Raw genomic sequence first — 19584 nt, 5'->3', positions numbered from 1 at the left:
GTGGGAGTGGGTGGTGTAGAAAGCCCAAAAAAAAATACAAAACTTTTAAAAAAATATATATATATTTTTGGAGGGGTGGGGGGGTGTTGGGTAGTGAGAGTGGTTAAGGTTTGGTGGTTGGTGGCATGCCACTTGTGGGACTTGTTTTCCCTGCTTTCAATAGGGAAGTCATTTTCCCTCATTTTTAAGGAACTTGTTTACCTGAAGAAATATTTTCCAAAATTTTTTACCAAACAAACATGAAAAAATTGGAAAACATTTTCCGTAAAACGTTTTCCTCTATACCGAACACACCCTAAATTAAAGTTCTTTCTTTCCCTAGTTAAAGATTCAAAGATTTATCTTGTATGAATCATTATTGGTTTGATGCATATGTATCCACAATTCATTTGACAAACTTGAACAATTACAGGAACGTTTTTTCCTTTTCTTGTCCTCCAAATTTACCATGTGTACCATAGGTTAAGCTTCAACTATTTAAGCTACAAATTTTTTTCTTCAATTAGAATTAACATTTGACTAAACAGCTGCAGAATGTCTGGCTTCCTCATTACAATTATATGTATGAATCATCTTGCACGTAAGTGAGAGGTCAATACATTTTAATGCAAAGAAGAAAGGAGTTCTTACTGAATAGGGTCCTCTTTTTAGTTAAGTAAATGTGAAACATAAAAAGGCATCCAAGGGGCGTGAAATCCCTAAACAAAATTTGTATGCAATTTCTCCAGGGAAAATTAAAGATGGCTACTCATTCTCTTCTGTTTTTTTTTTTTTTTTTTTTGGACAGATATTAATGTGTGTTCTGCTAATTCATCTTTCAAACTTCATGGATGACACACATGATCAAATGATTTTAACATTAAAAACAAATTATCATTAAAAACTTGACTGGCATCCCATGTTTTTCCTGGATAAATGAACATCATCCTATGTTGTCATATCGCATACACCTTGTTCGTTAACGACTTTCAAATGCCAATTGATCCTCTCTTACACCAAGTATAAATTGATTATCATATAAATTTTGTACACAAGGCCTTTATATATAGCTGCAAGGAGGGTATCCATCATTCCCTGATAGGAAAATATGCCTCGGCCTTGGGTCCGTAAAATTATAGAATCTATCAAGTTGACTCGGCCAAAAGCTTCACATTTTGGACCACTGACTCTGATTTTTACTCTGTAAGATTTTAAGAAAGTTGTATACATTTGAGTACATACAAAATAATCCTGACTGTTAAACGTTTCACGTGCTGTTGGCTTATGAGGAACCAAAAGGAATTCCAGCATCCCAGAGCATAAGGTAAGAAACTAATTACCTGGGCTCTATGAGAATGAAAGAATTGCCTTTTTTGCAGGAGTGCACGACTGTAAGAGAAAAACAAAATTGTATTAAAGGCCAGACAATCTTATCTACGAACTATAAAGGTAAACCATAATACAGAAAATTGTGTAGTCAAATTTATCCCAATTAGTATCACATCTAAGACATTATTCAAAACAACAAGACATCGAAGATAGATAATACAGAAACGCTAAATACAAGTGTACCATCACATTGCAGAAAGGATAGTCAAGAACCACTCCATCTGGCGCATAGTAAAATGTTGGTCATGTTCAGGGTTTTTGATAAAGTTAAGATTGAGGCTATTTAAAAGGGAGAACAGAAAGCCACCATAACTAGGCCTTCTTTGGCACTAAATCAAAGGCAAAGACCACATTTGAAGATGGGGGCACTGTTGAATATTTTGAAAAACTAGAGGGGTAGTATATCTTTCAAGGTATTTCCCATAATACTAAAAATTGAGGCCAAAAAAAACTTTGCAACTGCAGTAGGCCCAAATTGGAGACAGTGACACTACTGGTCACTAAACTAGAGAGCAAGATAGATTTTGAAGATATGGGCCACCATTGAATTTTGAGAAAAAACTAAAAGGGGGAGAAAGTATATCTTCCACAGTAATTTCCTAAGATTCTTTTTTTTTTTTTAATAATGGTAACAGGGTATTTCCTAAAATTCTCAAACTACAGGCATCAAAACCTTAAATTTACAAAACATGGGAGCAGGTTTACACCCACCTCCCAAAACCAAACACCATAACTGCTGTAGACCCAATGGGATACAGTCGTAAAAAAAATTAAAAAAAAAATAAAATAAAATAAAAACCAGATTAGACAGTCAATAATCCACAGAGAAGTTCAAGGGCTTAATGCCTAATGCAGCCAACAAAATCAGCTAATTGATGATTTATTGGACACAGTACTGAAGTTCTTCCACAATCTTTTCCACCGAAAATCATTTGGTTAAATAAAAATGCTACTTCACATTGTGCCGTGAACATACTTTCTGGGATCAGAGCGCTCAACTGATAACTTTCTTGACTTAGCAAACTGAAGCAGTGCTGGGGGTGCAAGAGTGCTTCCTGTTACTGATTGAACAGAATCAGGATCTGGATACAAATGACCGGTTGCAGAGGAAACGCCTACACCATTGGGACTTGATGGATCACACTCTACAGCCTCAGCAACACCTGATAAACATTAATAAACAGAAATATCATTATTAGCAATAAAGAAAAACAACGGTGCTTCAATATCAATACCAACAGAAATCGCACTCAAAAGACCAAAACGCTAAGAAATGGCAGTCAAACTAGGACTTGTTTCACCCAGCCCCTAAATCAGAAAGCAGCGTTCTCAAGAAAGCTAAGTCAGGAAACTGATTCTGGTGGTTCTGATTTGGCGGTGGTTTCAAATTTCTTCTTTTTTCTGTTATTTTCACTCCTCCCAACAATTTTCTCTAGTATTCACATTTTTGGTGGATCTGGTGATTTTTGGATTTTGGTTGGGTGGTGATTTGGTGATGATTTAGCTTTTCAGATTTTGGTCTGGTGGCGATTTTAATTTTCAGATTTTGATCTGGTGGTGATTTCTGAGATACTGATTTGGCTATTGTTTGGTGGTTTTTTGATTTGATTTTTGGTTGTTTTCATGATGATTTCCGGTGGTTTTGATTTGCCGGTGATTTCATTTGATTTCCGGTGGAGGTGGTGTTATGACAGTGGTGGTAGTGGCTACGGAGGAGGCAGCGTGGGAGGTTGCAGGAGAAGAAGAATAGAAAAAAGAAAGAGAAAATAAAAAAATAGTATAAAAATTAAAACAAAAATGGCATGGCAAAACATGATTGGTATGTGTCATACACTGCTTTCTTAAAACCGGTGCTAGTCAAAAAAGGTGATTTGATACCACTTTAACGACTATAAAGTCATAGGACCCCCACAAAGTTTAAGTATCTTTTTGGAATCCCGAGACCAGTTCAGGGGAGAGTTTGTATATTCCTAATATAATTTTGTATTACACCATCATAACTGAATTTTCAGTAGGAAGCTAATTCAAAGCCCCACCAGTATACCTATATCAATATGATATACTATTATTACATAAACAAATCAATTCCACCAGAAAACGATTAAGCAAATAAATTTTATTATACAATAATCATTCTTTATACGGAAAAGGGCCAAATATATAATATACCCCTCGTTATACTTTGGGTCCAAATATACCCCTACCGTTATACTAGTGATTCAAATATACCCTTCTTCCGTTAAAGTTGTCCAAGTTGGGCATTCAATCCTACGTGGCATTGTCATTTAATGAAGTGGATGCCACGTGGCATGCCACCAGTGTTGTCAAAGGCGCGCTTAAGCCCTGAAGCGAGGCTCAAAACATGTTGAGCGCTTTGCCTTGCTTTATTTTCGCTTCAGTGTCATCAACAAGGCTCTAAGACATACTTTTCCTTGACAATGAGCCTCTCTTGAAGAGGTGACACTAGATAATTGATATTTCACTTTATCATAATGTTTTTACAATTTCTTTGTCCATATATTTATTGTTTCATGCTTATTATTAGTAGTCTTGGACTAAACATATATATATATTTGTATTTTTTCACCATTGCGCCTTTTTTCATTAAAGCACACGATTTATTTGCGCTTAAAGCCCCAGCTGACCTTAGAGCTTTTTTGCGCTTTTCGCTTTTAGTAACACTGCATGCCACCTCAGCAACCTAACCCATTTTACCCCTCCCCTCTATTTATTCTTCCAACATTAAAATTTTCTTCCCCTCCACCACCATTGCCACCATTATTACCGACTAAAAGTAGTAAGACAATAAACACCAAACACCCAATCAGTACGCGCTATCTAGTCCATTACCGATATAATACACTGCCCAAAAATCCATCAATTTGAACGCAGTAAGTAGAAAACGAAATGGAGAAGGGCCGAAGAGGAGTGATGGGCTTGTGAGAGCTGATCAAATTGATAGAATCCATTGTCGTGGTCTGCCAGGATGTAAATTGCTCATAATGCAGAGGCAAAAAAGCTCCCAGACACTTTTCCCAAGGCAGTGACCTAGAAGGTCTCTTTGGTCGGTACTTTCCACTCCGGTGATCCTTCTGATCACCGAAAAACATCCCTTCTCTCTCCTCCTCTCTCTATCTCTATCAAAACCTCCCTTTCTTCTCTCTCTCCTCTTTTTCTTTCTTCCTCACCTGTTCGAATTACTGTTTTTTTCAATCTATGGGGAAACCGACTTTTTTTATCTCAGGGGATAAATCTTTTGAATTAATTAGCACAGGGGACTCTCAGATCAGTTGGTATTCTCTCATCGAAAGGAGCAGTCGCTTCACTAGCAGAATTAATGTCGATGAAAAGAACTTAAGACGGATTTGCAATGCTATGAAGCAAGCATCAAAGGGAACAGGGGATCTCTACAGAAGATGGGGAAGAATTGAGCAACAATTTCTTTACAGGGTATATCAAAATTACAACATCTATGGTAGATTTGTAAGACTGGAAGTGTGGCAAGGCGAAAGGAAATCAGCGGTGATTATTCCGGAGGTGAAGTACAACATCGGCTGGGTAGATATTGCAGACAAAATCCTTCGATTCTTGGGAAGCCCCAGCATTAATGGACCATTCCGCCCACCTTCTCCTTTGAAGAAAACCTTTTACGATGCTGCAAAAATTGGAAAATGGCCGGAAAAGTCGACATTCACATCTCCAAAGGTGGGTGAAGCAGAGCACCCCCTCTCCAGGTGCCTGATTGGCGTCTTCAACGATCCTTTCAACATCAACCCCAATTCTGAAATCATTCAGAAATGGTTTTTGAGTAGGTGAAAGATCAGCGCTAGACTCAGAGTAACCCCCGTGGATCATAATTGTTTTCTCTTTGAATTTCCATCTAGACATGAGGCGATGAGAACAATAGCAGGGGACTGGTTTTGGAAAGGGAGACACCTTGCCCTTCAATGGTGGACTACGGATTTTGGCACAATCTCAGAGTCCAATAGGCCGGAAAATATATGGGTAAAAGCTTTTGGAGTCCCTCTCAATGCATGGACATCGACAACCTTCAAATCCATCGGGGATTTGTGCGGTGGTTACATTGGAGAAGATGAAGATACGAAAAACAGGAATCACCTTTTATGGGCTCGAATATGCATCAGAAACACCGGCACAGAGATTCCGGCAAGGATTGGAGTTGTTCTTGGGGGTTTGAAATTTGAAATTGCAATTATCTCGGAGTACCGGTCCAAGCCAATATCCAGTGGTTATTGTGGGCAATCAGTGATATCAGATTTTCCAGAGAATTCACGTGCTGCTACAGCTGGCAGAAAAGGGAGGGGCCCTACGTTTGCAGACAAGAGTCACGTGAGGGGCATGAGCTTGAGGTTTAATGAGCCAGCAAAACATATAACCAAAGTAAAAGCTCAAGCCCTAAATTTTAAAGGAAAAGGGTTATTGGGCTCATTTAATGGTTACTACTCAAAAGGCCCACATCAGAAAAGGCAAAGAAAAAGACCTAATTTTACTTCCTCTTGGAAAGCAAAGGGGAATACAGCCGACCCATGTATACAGAGGTGCTCCCCCTTTGAGCATCAAAATTCCTTCGACCCTTTGGCAGCAGAACTGTATGCGAACAGCGTCATGAGTACTGAAGAAAGAGGAGAGCCCTCCGATACGGATGATAATTCAGAGCAGACATCATGCATGCCACACCAGGTCGAATCTGATTTGGAATCAGACCTCTCTTTGAATTTCTTTCAATGATTTTCTTCCCCTTCCATGGCACGATAGAGTAGACCATGGCATGCCAGTGGTGGACAAGCCTACAATGATAGAAACATCGAGATGGACAAAAATTACGATGGTCAAAGCTTTCAAAGCATTTGGGGTCAATGCGGTAGGATTTGAACACGACATCTTTGATATTATTCTAAGGATGGAGGAGAGACAAAAGGCTCAATTATTGGCACAACAGCAAGAGGCTAGGAGCAGTGCAAGTCAAAAAAAGGGGAGGAGTAAGAGGGAATCAGAACTTAAAAAATTGGCATGGGGCTTCAGGACAACAATGAAAGAAAGGGTAGGGGCAGGTTTCAAAACTCTTCTTCCAGATGAAGGTAAAAATCCTTAGTTGGAATGTGCAGGGCCTCAATGACAGGAATAAAAGGAGAACAATGGAGTCTCTAATTCAAAACTGGAGAGTTGATTTTGTTTGCCTACAGGAGACAAAAATTGGGGGTTGGAATAATTATTTGTCTAGTCAAATTTGGGGAAGCAGATGGGCTTCATGGGCTGAACTCAACGCTAACGGGAGCAAAGGGGGAATTATTGTACTGTGGAATAGGAGGTTGTGGAATTGTGTAGATACTCAACAAGGGATTTTTTCAATCACTTGCAGATTCGAAAGCTTAACTGAAGACTTCAAATGGGCACTTACAGGGGTGTATGGACCACATACAAACCCTGAAAGACTTGAATTTTGGCATGAACTTGCAGCTATCAGAGGTTTATGGTCGGATCAATGGGTAATTACTGGAGATTACAACGTTTGCAAATATGAAAGTGAAAGACTTAACTGCTCTAGGAGGTCCAAGGCAATGCGTGATTTCTCTAACATCATTCAGGAGCTGGAACTAATTGATCCTCCCTTAAATGGAGCTCAATTTACTTGGTCCAGGGGCGAGAACCACAATCAAGCCTCAAGAATTGATAGATTCTTATACTCAAATGAATGGAGTGATGCATTCAAAGATGTGAAGCAGGTAGCAATGCCTAGGGCAGTCTCAAACCACAAACCAATTGTCCTGGAAAGTGATGATTGGGTACCAAATCCCTCTTATTTTAAATTTGAAAACATGTGGCTCAAGTATGAAGGGTTTATGGAAATGGTAAAGGAATGGTGGCAATCCTATACTATTTCTGGTTCTCCGGACTTCATTTTTATTCAGAAGCTTAGGTCCCTGAAGAAGGACATCTCAACATGGAATAGGGATGTGTATGGCATGCTGGCTAATAGAAGACTCAAGGCTCTGGTTGATCTCAAGATATTGGATCAGATAGCTGACCAGAGAGTACAAACAGCTGATGAGAAGTTCAAAGCTTTTAATCTGAAACTAGAGCTCCAGCAGATTGCTCTAGCAGAAGAGATATCTTGGAAGCAAAAATCCAGGTGTTCTTGGCTTAAAGAAGGGGATAGGAACACTAAGTACTTTCAGAGAATTGCAAACTCTCAAAGAAGGTACAACTGCATTGACAGACTCTTGGTGGAGCAAGAACTCATAGAGGACAGGGATCAAATAAAGGAGGAAATCTTGAATTATTATCAGTCTCTATATACAGAAAAGGAACCATGGAGACCAACAGCAACTTTTGAGAATCTGACCTCACTAACAGCAGAGGAGAGCGAGGGTCTGGAGTTACCTTTTGAAGAGGCAGAAATTTTGGCAACACTAAATTCTTGTGCTCCTGATAAGGCGCCAGGGCCTGATGGGTTTACCATTGCTTTTTTCCAGAAAGCGTGGAACTTCATCAAATCAGATTTAATGGGGGCTATCAACCACTTCCACCTCAATTGCCACATGGAGAGGTCCTGTAATGCTTCTTTCATAGCCCTCATCCCCAAAAGGAAAGAGGCAATAGAGCTCAGGGACTATAGACCTATTAGCCTAATAGGAAGTGTGTACAAGATTGTGGCCAAAGCACTAGCAGAGAGACTGAAGGGGGTCATTAGCAAGTTGATTTCAGAACAACAAAGTGCTTTCCTCAAGAATAGGCAAATTACAGATGCTTCCTTGATTGCTAATGAGGTTCTTGACTGGAGAATCAATAGTGGTGAATCAGGTCTTTTATGCAAATTAGACAGTGAAAAAGCTTTTGACCAATTGAGTTGGTCCTTCCTCATTGATATCCTAAAACAGATGGGATTTGGAGAAAGGTGGATAAGGTGGATAAAATTTTGTATTTCAACCGTGAAATACTCTGTGCTGGTTAATAGAAGTCAGGTTGGTTTCTTTTCCCCCGGAAAGGACTTAAGACAAAGGGATCCTCTTTCCCCTTTTCTTTTCATTCTGGCAATGGAAGGTCTCACTCAGATGCTTGGAAAAGCCAAGGAACTTCAGTGGATAAAAGGTTTTCAGGTGGGATGTAATCCAAATGACTCATCTGCTATATGCAGATGACACATTGATATTCTGTGGTGCTGAAAGATCCCAAGTTGTCAATCTCAACCTCATTTTGCTCCTTTATGAAGCTTTAATAGGCTTGCACATAAACATGCTCAAGAGTACTATATTTCCAGTCAACGAGGTTCATAACTTGGGTGAATTAGCAGAAATTCTTTGTTGCAGAACTGGTTCCTTCCCCACCACCTACCTCGGACTGCCTCTGGGTGCCAAATTCAAATCTAATGGAATATGGAATGGTGTGATAGAAAGAGTGGAGAAAAGGCTTGCAACATGGCAAATGCAGTACCTCTCTATGGGAGGTAGGCTGACTCTGATTAGTAGTGTGCTTGACAGCATCCCAACCTACATCATATCATTATTTCCTATGCCAGTCTCTGTCCTAAAACAATTAAACAGATTAAGGAGGAGATTCTTATGGGAAGGAAGCAGTGAGACTCACAAATTCTCTCTGGTGAAATGGCCTATAGTCACTCAGCCAAAAGCTAATGGTGGACTAGGCATCAGGAATCTAAAACTACATAATCAGAGTTTGTTAATGAAATGGTTGTGAAGGTATGGTCAACCGGAAGCAGATTACTGGTAAAAAATAATTATTGCCAAATATGGAGCTCAGAATCATTGGAGTCCTAAGGATAGCACATTTCCACATGGGGTTGGCCCCTGGAAACATATCAGCAGCTTCCATCAAGCCCTCTTTCAGAACATGTCTTATAAAGTGGGCAATGGTTTGAATGTGAAATTCTGGAAAGATAGGTGGATTGGAAATGAATTACTGAAGGACTCTTATCCTAGCATAGTCCTTATTGCCAGCGACAAGGACTCCTCTATTGCTCAAAATAGAGAAGACAACACTTGGAGGCCCTTACTAAGAAGGAACCTAAATGACTGGGAGATCAATGATTTGATTGCTCTCCTAGCCACACTGGAGGTTTTCATCTTTACTGATCAGGAGCCAGACAGAATCTTATGGGGAAGTTCAAAGGAAAAGAATTTTACAGTCAAGGAAGGATACAATGTTTTGTGCTCTCATAATGGTGTGCTTGAGGATTGGCCCTGGGAGTATGTTTGGAGAACAAAAATGCCACTCAAAGTCTCCTGCTTCACCTGGACAGCTCTTAAGGAAGCAGCCTTAACTCAGGACAACCTCTGCAAAAGGAAAATCTCACTAGTTAACAGATGCTATCTATGCCACCAAAGCTTAGAAAGTGTCAATCACCTACTTCTTCACTGCCCTGTCACCTCTGATATCTGGAATTTGTTCTTATCAATTTTTGGATTATCTTGGAACCTTCCTCGGACCATTAAGGAGGCTTACACTAGCTGGATTTTTTGGAGAGTTGACAAAACATTCAAGAAGGTCTGGGAAATGATCCCAGCAGTCATCTTTTGGGTCGTGTGGAATGAAAGAAACCGCAGGTGTTTTGATGGGTTATCAACTCCAACACATTCACTGAAGGCTAAATGCTTAGTTTTTTTGTTTAGCTGGAATTTTCTTACTCCTGTTAATAGCATTGATAGTTTTTTGGACTTTGTTAGCTCCATGGTACTAGTATGGCTTTAATGTAATGGAGACTAACATGTTTTTTGCTTCAAAAGCCCTCTGGCTTTTGCTTCTGTATTATGGCACCTTCCAGTTGCCCTATATCAAAGACAACATCTTACTTCATCAAAAAAAAAAAAAAGAGCTGATCAAATTGATTTGAAGAGCTTGGATGAACAACAGGAGAGGCACCTTAACAGAGCATGGACTATGGGAAAGAGCAGCAATAAGAAGAAACTGTAGGATGATTCGCGCATTAACTAATCTACCGCTACGGCAGCAGCCGCCACAGTCACCGCCTCTGCCGCTTCCCTCTCTCTATCTAATTCCTCCGGCGTCAAACCCAGGCAAAGACACGACTGGGAATTGACCCTTCCAAACTCATTTAAGTTGTTTACACTGCAGAGCAGTCGCTGGAAACGGAAAATTAACATTCCGGCGAAAATGTGGTGGTAGATACACCGTCATCGGAAATGTGGCCGGAGACTCCACTTAGAGGCAGTCGGCAATATGGTGGGGAAGAAAATTTGAGGGGAGGGGTAAAATGGGTTAGGGTGCTGAGGTGGCATGCCACGTGACATCCACCTCATTAAATGACAATGCCACGTAGGATTGAATGTCCAACTTGGACAACTTTAACGGATGAGGGGTATATTTGAACCAATAGTATAATGGTAGGGGTATATTTAGACCTAAAGTATAACAAGGGGTATATTTGGCCCTTTTCCGATAGTACAGGGGTATATTTGGCCCCTTTTCCGTTCTTTTTAAGAATGTCCCATTATATTATATTCTGACACCATCATAACACGACTTCTCTAGTAGGAAGTCAATTGCCTCTTAAAACCCCACCAGTATACCTATATCAATAAGACATAATTCATTATTATATTCAAATCAATTCTACCAGAAAACAATTAAGCAAATGAATTCCACTACACTATATCCTTACACCATCATAGAACAATATTTCCAGTAGGAAGCTAATTCTCTCTCAAAGCCCCACCAGGCCGCCAGTATACCTATATCTTTTTTTGAGAATGGTAATATTATCACTAGTATACCTATATCAATGTGATATGCTATTATTATATAAGCAAATCATTTCTACCACAAAATCCATTAAGCAAATGAATTCCATTATATTTATTTTTTTGACAATGTTAAACATAATTCCATTATATTATATTCTAATATATAACAAAATCCGTAGTTCGCCACCTTAAAACCAATACCCAGGTTCCATCTCACTCGAAGTCTCGATTAACACAAAAGCTAGTGAAAGCCAATTTTCTCTTCAAGAGAAAAAAAATACACACAGTAACCCCCCCCCCCCCCCCCCCCCCCAAAAAAAAAAAGATCAGAGGAAGCCAATTCTCCCTCCCTCTAGAAGAACACAAAAACAGAAACTCAGTCAATATCCCTGGATCAATAGTCAAACAGAAGACCATGGCATTCAACAGTCACCAATAGTCGAGCAAGCAGAAAGACGCCAATTTTTCAGATTAGACCGTTAGATTATGGCACTCAATAACTTGGTAAATGTTCTCTTCCATCAAGCAATTTTCTAATTAACTTTGCAAAGAAAGAATCTGAGTTAGCAAATGAGTGGGCATTACGACGAAAATTGATTTTGCAGACATTCAAACCTCTGTCATTTTGGATTATGAATTGTGGGTTTGAGTCCAGGATTACTTAGGACTTTGAAGGGTTGGAACAGAACTCACGTCATGCATCTGGGACGTGCCCGAGCAATCGCGATCGGGCCATGCGAATCATCTTGAGGCATTGCAGGGGCATACCATGAGACTCAGGGAGAGAGGAGGCTGATCCAGCAAGCAGCTCACATTTACAGAAATATGCAAAAAGTAAAAACCTTTTCTACCTTTTAAGCACACATAGGTACATAAAAGATATCAACTCCCCCGGAAAATACTATTAAGGAGAGTAGAGGCGGATCATGGATTTAAATTTGAGTTCTGTAAAAAAAATCTAGCCCTTTTGGTTAGGTTAGGCTGAAGGTTAGGCGCAGGGGCTGAATGTTGCGACTAAAATGAGAATGGATCGTTAGTTCAAGGGTTGAAAGAAACGGGTCAAAGAATTAGGGACGGGCTTGGATTTAAGAAATGGGTTGGTTTAATTTTTAAATTAAGTAATATGTCGCGAATCAAAACAGGCCACGTGGCAATTTTAAATTGCAAAACATCATTAGGTTTCGGCTGTTAGCTTGAGGGGTATCCTTGAGCCAAAAGGAGAGAGGAAGACATTTGTGAGCCATTTTCCATAATTTAGGGGTATTTTTAGCCCTTTTCCATTCTTTTATTTCCACTGCCCTGCCAAAAGAGATTTCTTCTTAAGGTATCAAATCTCTTCACCACACCTACAGGACCTGAAAAGATAGACATCATATAGGTTGGTAATGCATCCAATACACTGTTAATCAGAGTCAATCTCCCACCTATGGATAAATATTGCATTCCCAGTTTATCAACTTCTTCTCACACTTTTCTGTTACTCCACTTCATATCCCTTTTGATTTGCCCTTTGCCCACAAAGGCATGCCCAAGTAGATTGTGGGTAGATGTCCCACTTCGCCTCCTAGTATGTCAGCTAGCATGTAAATCTCCTCCACTATATTCATATTTACTAGATAGATGTAGCTCTTCCCCCAATTAATGTGCAAACCAGAGATTGCCTCAAAAGGATGAAAATTACCCTCAGTACCATTAACTGCTCTTTACTAGATCACAAAAAACCAGTGTATCATCTAAATACTGGAGATGTGAAATCTCCAGGTTATTTGTTGTTCTAGAGTTGATTTCAGAACCAGTGATCCATCCACTGTTTCTAGCAGTTTGTAGCATATCATTCATTCCTTCCATAGCAATGATGAACAGGAAGGGTAACAAAGGGTCCCCTCCCCTCTCAGACGGAAAAAATCCAGTAGGAAAACTATTGACCAATACTGGGAATTTTACTGTGTTGATGTTGCTCTGATTAACTTTTAGTAATTTTTAACTAATGATTCTCTGATCAACTTCTAATCTTTAAACTTTATAGATGCACATCAGCATGTGTGCCCTTGGGTACCATTTTCCTATGTGTGAAATTTGTAAAATCATTATTCCACTAGGATATTTTTATATTGATAAGCGAGAAATCCCCGAGGACCGGTAGCACACAAATTCCACCAGGATAACTTGCTCAGTCTTCAACGAGTGAGGGGCGTAGTCAAGGAACATCTGCTACTATTTTCCATAGGCAAGACAATTCTTAATTTTATTGCACAGTATGCAAGGAAAATATCATCTAGAAAGTTTCTTATCTACAACAACAACAACAACAACAACAGCCCAGTGAAATCCCACATCTTGGGGTCTGGGGAGGGTATAATGTACGCAGACCTTACTCCTACCAAGGTAGGATGGCTGTTTCCGAGAGACCCTCGGCTCAAACATTGCTGCACTTTCAGTAAGAAACCAAGTACCTTTAAACTTAGAAGAAGAAGAGGATATTGATGAAACTTTGACAACAAGTAAAATTCATTTACGTGTATCCAGAAGAAACCATGATCTACCACTTCTACCAAGGAATACATAAGTAAATTGAATAAACAGCTATCCAACCTCTCAAAACTATCAACAAATTGAATAATCCAAGGAATACAGTGGGAAAAAAGAAACAAAAGAGAGTCACCATTACCATTAATCTTGTCATTGAGCTCATTCTTTGATGAGGGGAAATCTGAATCTAAAACAAATGGGTGCACATGCTTTGAATTTTGAACTGAATCCTGCCGTTTCCTCCGTCTTAGTGGCCTTGAACTGAGCATAAATTACAATAAAGCAGTGGCGAATATCATAACATACTTCTGAAGTAACATCAAAGAGCTACAGTACAAACTGAAGGAGCATGACAGTTACATACCAAAAGAAGAATGTTTGTTGCTTAGGATCCACACCATCAGCAACAATCTGAAGATCACTCCAGAGAGCAAGTTAATTCGCACATTAGAAAAAGCATGACTAGTAAGAGTAGTCAAGCATTTCAAGTATCAGAAATGAATAAAATATTACATAACTGACTTTTCAAACCTCTGCCTAAACAAAATTATGGAGGAAGTTCGAATCTAACCAGGCATCATGTAAATAAAAGGCATGACCTTATGCTTTTTTTGGTAAGGTGATAAAATATTATTAACAAAGGGCATAAATACCCGTATACAAGAAGTATACCAAAAGGTAGAGGAACCTCACCAAAACAAATGGTTCTCTATGGAAGACACTCAATATCCTATACATAACGGGGTGTCATGGGTGCACCAAAACATAATAAGGGAAAAGAGGCTACTCCTCAGGTGTACAAAGCTCGTCTCTATTCCCTCAAAAGACATGACCTTATTAAAGATATTTACGATTAAACTACATAGCTTTTCTTTTCATCAAGAACCCAGTAAAACTTCCTAGAAGGTCAACTGCAGACATGATTAGACAGATCAAAATACCTAAAATAAGAGTTCAGCATCCATCTCCTACTGTCATATCGAAGAAAGCTACTTTGCATTGCACCAGATTTGTGCAAGGAACAGACACTACAAACAGTATATGATTCACCCCCAAGTGAAAAGAAAACATACTGACCTCAGATCTCCACATCTCACTTCTCACAGATACATTGACAGCTTGATATTCTTCATTTACCTAAAAATGATACGAAGGTTAATTTGACATCTTAGAACAATACAAAATTTAAATTTTACTTGAAGCTTGCTGAAGTTTACCAACCCAAAATTCAAAGTTGAACAGATCGTGGGATGAGCATAAGTGATATCTCAAACCCTAAACCAAAAAAGCAAAGATAAAAAATATTAAACTAATAAGTTAATTCATTCAACTCAAATTTCTTGCCAAAATCATTTCCGACTAAATCCGTATAGCTCAGTTTTATTAACAAAACAAAAGATTATCCCAGTCATTACCTTAAAGCTAGCACATTTTACCAAGCAGAAAGGACAGGTGAAGTCTTCTGTCACTGCAAGTTTTAAAAAAAAAAAAGAGTAACTAAGTAGCTTGAACTGCACAAGAAATATTCATGCGGAAGGAATTTGATCAAAGAAAAGAATTCCGCGCGCATATGGAAGGACGCAATGCAAATCTCATCAATTTCACCATTCAAAAACTATTAACTGCACTCACACCAAGAGCTGAATATATTTCGTTATATGTAGGATGGTGGCAATTCAGACAGATTGGTTTGACATATGAAAGACTAAAGTCCAAGTAGCAAGTTGGAGACTTTTAGTTGATTGCTCCTACAATTAATTTCAAAAGGATATAATTTTGCTTTATGCCCAGAATCAAAAGCTGTGAATCAGAGTGTACTCAAAATTTCAACTTAGCCACTTTTTGCATGACCCAATAACATGAAGCACCCATGTATAGTAAAGGGAAGTAAGACATCCAAGTAACAAAGTAACAGTGAGTTCAGGATGTAGTTTAGGCGACAAGATTTTATTTTTCAAGAAAAGAACAAAATGGACCTGATTCTTTAACCGGAAAAGAACCCTACTTTAATCATTTTAAATCCATCCAAATAACAGAAAACGCTTTACAAAACAAAACTAACCAACTTAGAGTCATCACCTCAGTTCAAAAGCACAAGGAACAACCACCCAGAGCAAACTACAGATATTGGTGGCAATATCACGAAAAATTAAACAAAAGCAGCCAAATATGAAGTTAAACAAAACATAGCTTTACCATAGAATGATGAATTAAGGTTTTTTTTTTTTTTAATTAAACCATCTAGCTGTGTGCTAGTGGTATTTTATTCCAGAAAAAAATCAAGTATATACAGAATAAAACAAAAGGGGAAAAAATTAAAAACAGCAAAAAGAAAAACTAAGCAAAAAGAGGAAATAAGCTTTGAATAGGATTAAGTTTACCTTCTGTTCTCTGCAACTTATTGTTATAGTACATATAGTTGAAAACAACATTTCCTGTCCTCAACCTAGAAAGCGAGATAAGTAAAAGGATTAGATATTTACTTCACAATGGACATAAAGAATTGGGAAGCTCTTTAATTTCAGTATCAAGCTAAGTCCACACCTTCAAAACTCTCTTAAAACAAAAGGAAAGAAAAGAAAATAAGGAAATGTTGTTTGCTAAAGAGATAATGAAACTTGAAAGGGGACATGCAGCAGAAAAGACATAAATCAGCATCTTGACTTATTTCAAAACCAGAGTTCAATAGAGCATGGTTTGATATATAGTATTTTTATGACTTTGTGCTGCATCACTACATTCACATTGGAAAACGAGATGGATTCACAGGCTTGATCAATTTGGTTGAATATGTGAATGATTTACAAACTGGTGAAGGTAGCAAAGATGGGTAAGAACAAGGTCTACCAAACATGCACAAAAACTTGCTGGGAACATAGGAGGAAGCTAATCCTGCTCTAACAAGGTAGATATATACCAGTATAATTGTGGGGATCTGAGCTCAGCTAAGTTTTGCTAGAGCAGTATGCCCCTGAATGCTGACCTGAGCTAAAAGGGCAAATCTACCTAGTGGCATGGGCTCAAATGAGCGATAAATTGAATGCAAGTAGGTGCTGGGGAAGAAGAATTAGCACAATGATGGAAGTATTGCAGTCAACAACGATGGTACTGATAATTTCTCGTACAGCTAGGGACAAAAAAACATCGCATAACGACAGAGACAAGAAAGGCAATACACACAAGTCACCACAAAATGGAGAAAAATGCTGCGCAGAAAATGGGTAACTTCACCTAATTATTTGAGGCAATGAAGTTGTAGGAATGTCACTATAGGAGAAAGAATCATAACGTGATCTTTCTCTTGCACCAGCTTCTTCTGCAGCAATCTTCACTTGCAGCTGCTGTATTGTTGCCTTTCGTAATCCAACCATTACAGCATCCAAGAAAATCAATTATATAAGCAAACAGATTGAATATCTTTTATTACAATCCTCAAGGACATAGGCACTGAGTACAAAATGACCTACCAGAGCCGCAGAACTGCGGGGATACTGAAAGGAAATACATCTGTCTTTGTCCAAACAGCTTGTCTGCATATTGAAGACACAAAAGCTGTCAGAGAAGGTGGTTCCTCTAGTTTTTCTTTATTTCTTCTTTTTATTTGGGTGGGGGTTAGTCTTTTCTTTTTCCTCAATGGAGGACGTACAGCAAGGATCTCTTGGCAAGAAAATAGGAGTAATTAAAAGAGGATAAAATTCTTTGATTAAAAAAAAAAAAAATCTCGGTAACAATTAACTGTTGACTAATCGATATGTCTGACTATGCATCACTATTACTTATTTCATTATGTGTGACCATGTATCAACACCAGAACAACTTCACGCGCAAATTAATCAGAAGTACTTCAGCAATGGCCTTCCAGCATCATTTATCCAGAAGAACCAGCCTCTGTACAACATCTGGCAATGCCCACTATGAACGGGTTCTACATCATGAAACACTAAAAGAAAACAGTCTATCTAGAAGAATCAGCATCTCTACCAAATATGTGAAGTGCTGACTGCTTGGTTATCAATGCTTATGATTAACGAGGTAGAGAATCAGACATTTCTTGTTTTCACTTACAGAACTATTAAATATAACATATAGAAGCAACATGGGCAAGAGAAGAATTATCTGCCTTAACTAACAAAAGACATTCAAAATTGAGTAATGCTTCAGACGTAGTCAAGTAAGCCAATGAGATAGATCATATCCAGATTCAATATTGGTATAGAAGATTAGTCATGTTTTAATCCAAGTGAATCAGAAGCTGGTTTTAAATCTACTTACTCAGTTTGGTAAAGAAAAGGGAGGCATAATGACATGACTAAGGGCAGTTGCAACGCCCCCAGCAGTAGCAAAACTACAATTTACAGAGCTGCCGTTTGTTTCCAGAAAGTGTTGCAATATTTTGACGCAAAAAATTTTCCACCAAACACCAACACAGAAAAGCTTCTCAGTTTTTTGTAAAATCTGAAAAGCACCTCTGGAGTAGTATTTTGCAAAAACTGCAAAACTTTTTTCTATTGGTGCTTGGTTGAAGAAAACTTCTGAAACCACAAGCTGTTTTGGTAAAACTAAGGATGTACATTTGAAGGATATAAAAAACTAGTGATCATCTTGATCACTCTTCCAGATTGTCAATGAGATGTTGGTTCACAAATTAGTCCACGAAACAATATCAAACTAGCAATACACACTACTACTATTTTTTTAAAATGGGGAAGGGTATAGGGTGGGCATTATCCACCGAGTTTCGAACCGTGCACCACCGCCTATTGGGGGATTTTCTCGATTAGAAAGGGCAACCCGGAAATATGTCCTCTAGAGAGAGAAGCTCCTACTTCTCTCTAGAATCTGGGAAGTTGGAGCATATGTCTTTCAAGGAAGCCTTGGTCTGGCCAGCTTTAGACCTGGGAGGTATATGCCGTAAAAAGGAGTCAACAAGTGAACCTATGTTCTCGCTGTCGGAGGAACATATTCGGAAGAGAAAAAGTTTTTTAAAGTCTTGCTTGGTTGGTTCCTTCACAAAATGGGTGGGTTCACCAGAGGCAATCAGAAACTGGGCTACTAAGGAGTGGGAAGTTACAGATGGCTTGAAAATCACTCAGCTGAGTGATACTCAAGTTTTGTTTCGCTTTGTGAATGAGGATCAGGCTATCAAGATACTTCATGGTGGGAGAAGATGGTTTAATGGAAATTTTATGAAGCTAGAGAGGTGGAGGGAGCAAGAAGGGTGTGTCGATTCACCTACGGCACCAACACTGTGACGGTTAATCTGGTGGGTCTCCCGGTCCATCTTTGGTGTGTTGATCTTTTCAAGAAAGTTGGGGATCTATGTGGGGGATTTGTGAATGTTATTTGCAGTCTTCATGATATGTCTAGAGTGAGAATTTTGGTGAAAAAGGGGGGGAGAGTTCCTATTTCTGTTGTGGTGGATGATGGTGATATGGAGTTTAGAATATGGTTATCCATTGATTTTACTCCAATGACGATGTCGCAAAAGACGGAAGGAAACAACAATAATCCTGAGAGGGGAGGAGGAATAGGAGGGGGGAGGGGCAGGGTTTTTGTTAAGGGTGATCTTCTTTCTCCGGAAGCCATGGATAGGAGGTCTGTCATGGAGAAGAAGAAAGGAGGCAACAGGAAGTTTGAATTTGTGAAAGATAAAAAAAAAAAACCCTAACAATGTGAAAAGACAGAAATACCCTTGGATTAGTGAACCGGGTTGGAGGAGCAGATTGGACCAGTTCACTAATCAGAGCAGGTCATATGGCCAGATGGCAAAAAACTCGACCGGAAACAGAAATTTGAATCAGCAGCAGCCGCCTAGCCGGAATCTTCATGCTCCGGCGCCGGAAATTGAGCAAGAAGGAAGGGAATCTCCTCAGGATCACTGTCAAGCACCTGGGTCTTCTGATTCGTGCGTGAGGGAGCAGCAGAAGGGCGCAACCTCTGTTGCAGG

General features: G+C 39.1%; 1 protein-coding gene across 4 annotated transcripts in view; it reads right to left on the bottom strand.

The window, feature by feature from the left end:
* LOC132631509 (polycomb group protein EMBRYONIC FLOWER 2) overlaps positions 1 to 19584 on the bottom strand; it is a 38047-nt gene that overhangs the window by 7842 nt on the left and 10621 nt on the right. For all 4 annotated transcript variants that reach the window (XM_060347082.1, XM_060347080.1, XM_060347083.1 and 1 more), the window contains 10 exons: positions 17105 to 17167; positions 16869 to 16990; positions 16019 to 16083; positions 15053 to 15105; positions 14859 to 14912; positions 14715 to 14774; positions 14002 to 14048; positions 13777 to 13898; positions 2345 to 2531; positions 1320 to 1368 (listed from right to left, as the gene is read on the bottom strand). In XM_060347082.1, the coding sequence (XP_060203065.1) occupies positions 1320 to 1368; positions 2345 to 2531; positions 13777 to 13898; positions 14002 to 14048; positions 14715 to 14774; positions 14859 to 14912; positions 15053 to 15105; positions 16019 to 16083; positions 16869 to 16990; positions 17105 to 17167 (822 nt within the window). The remainder of the gene's footprint in view (positions 1 to 1319; positions 1369 to 2344; positions 2532 to 13776; positions 13899 to 14001; positions 14049 to 14714; positions 14775 to 14858; positions 14913 to 15052; positions 15106 to 16018; positions 16084 to 16868; positions 16991 to 17104; positions 17168 to 19584) is intronic.

Source organism: Lycium barbarum, chromosome 3 (genome assembly GCF_019175385.1).
Source record: "Lycium barbarum isolate Lr01 chromosome 3, ASM1917538v2, whole genome shotgun sequence".
Lineage (NCBI taxonomy): Eukaryota > Viridiplantae > Streptophyta > Magnoliopsida > Solanales > Solanaceae > Lycium > Lycium barbarum.
Note: the sequence above shows the minus strand (reverse complement) of the source record. Positions and strands in the feature narration are given on the sequence as shown.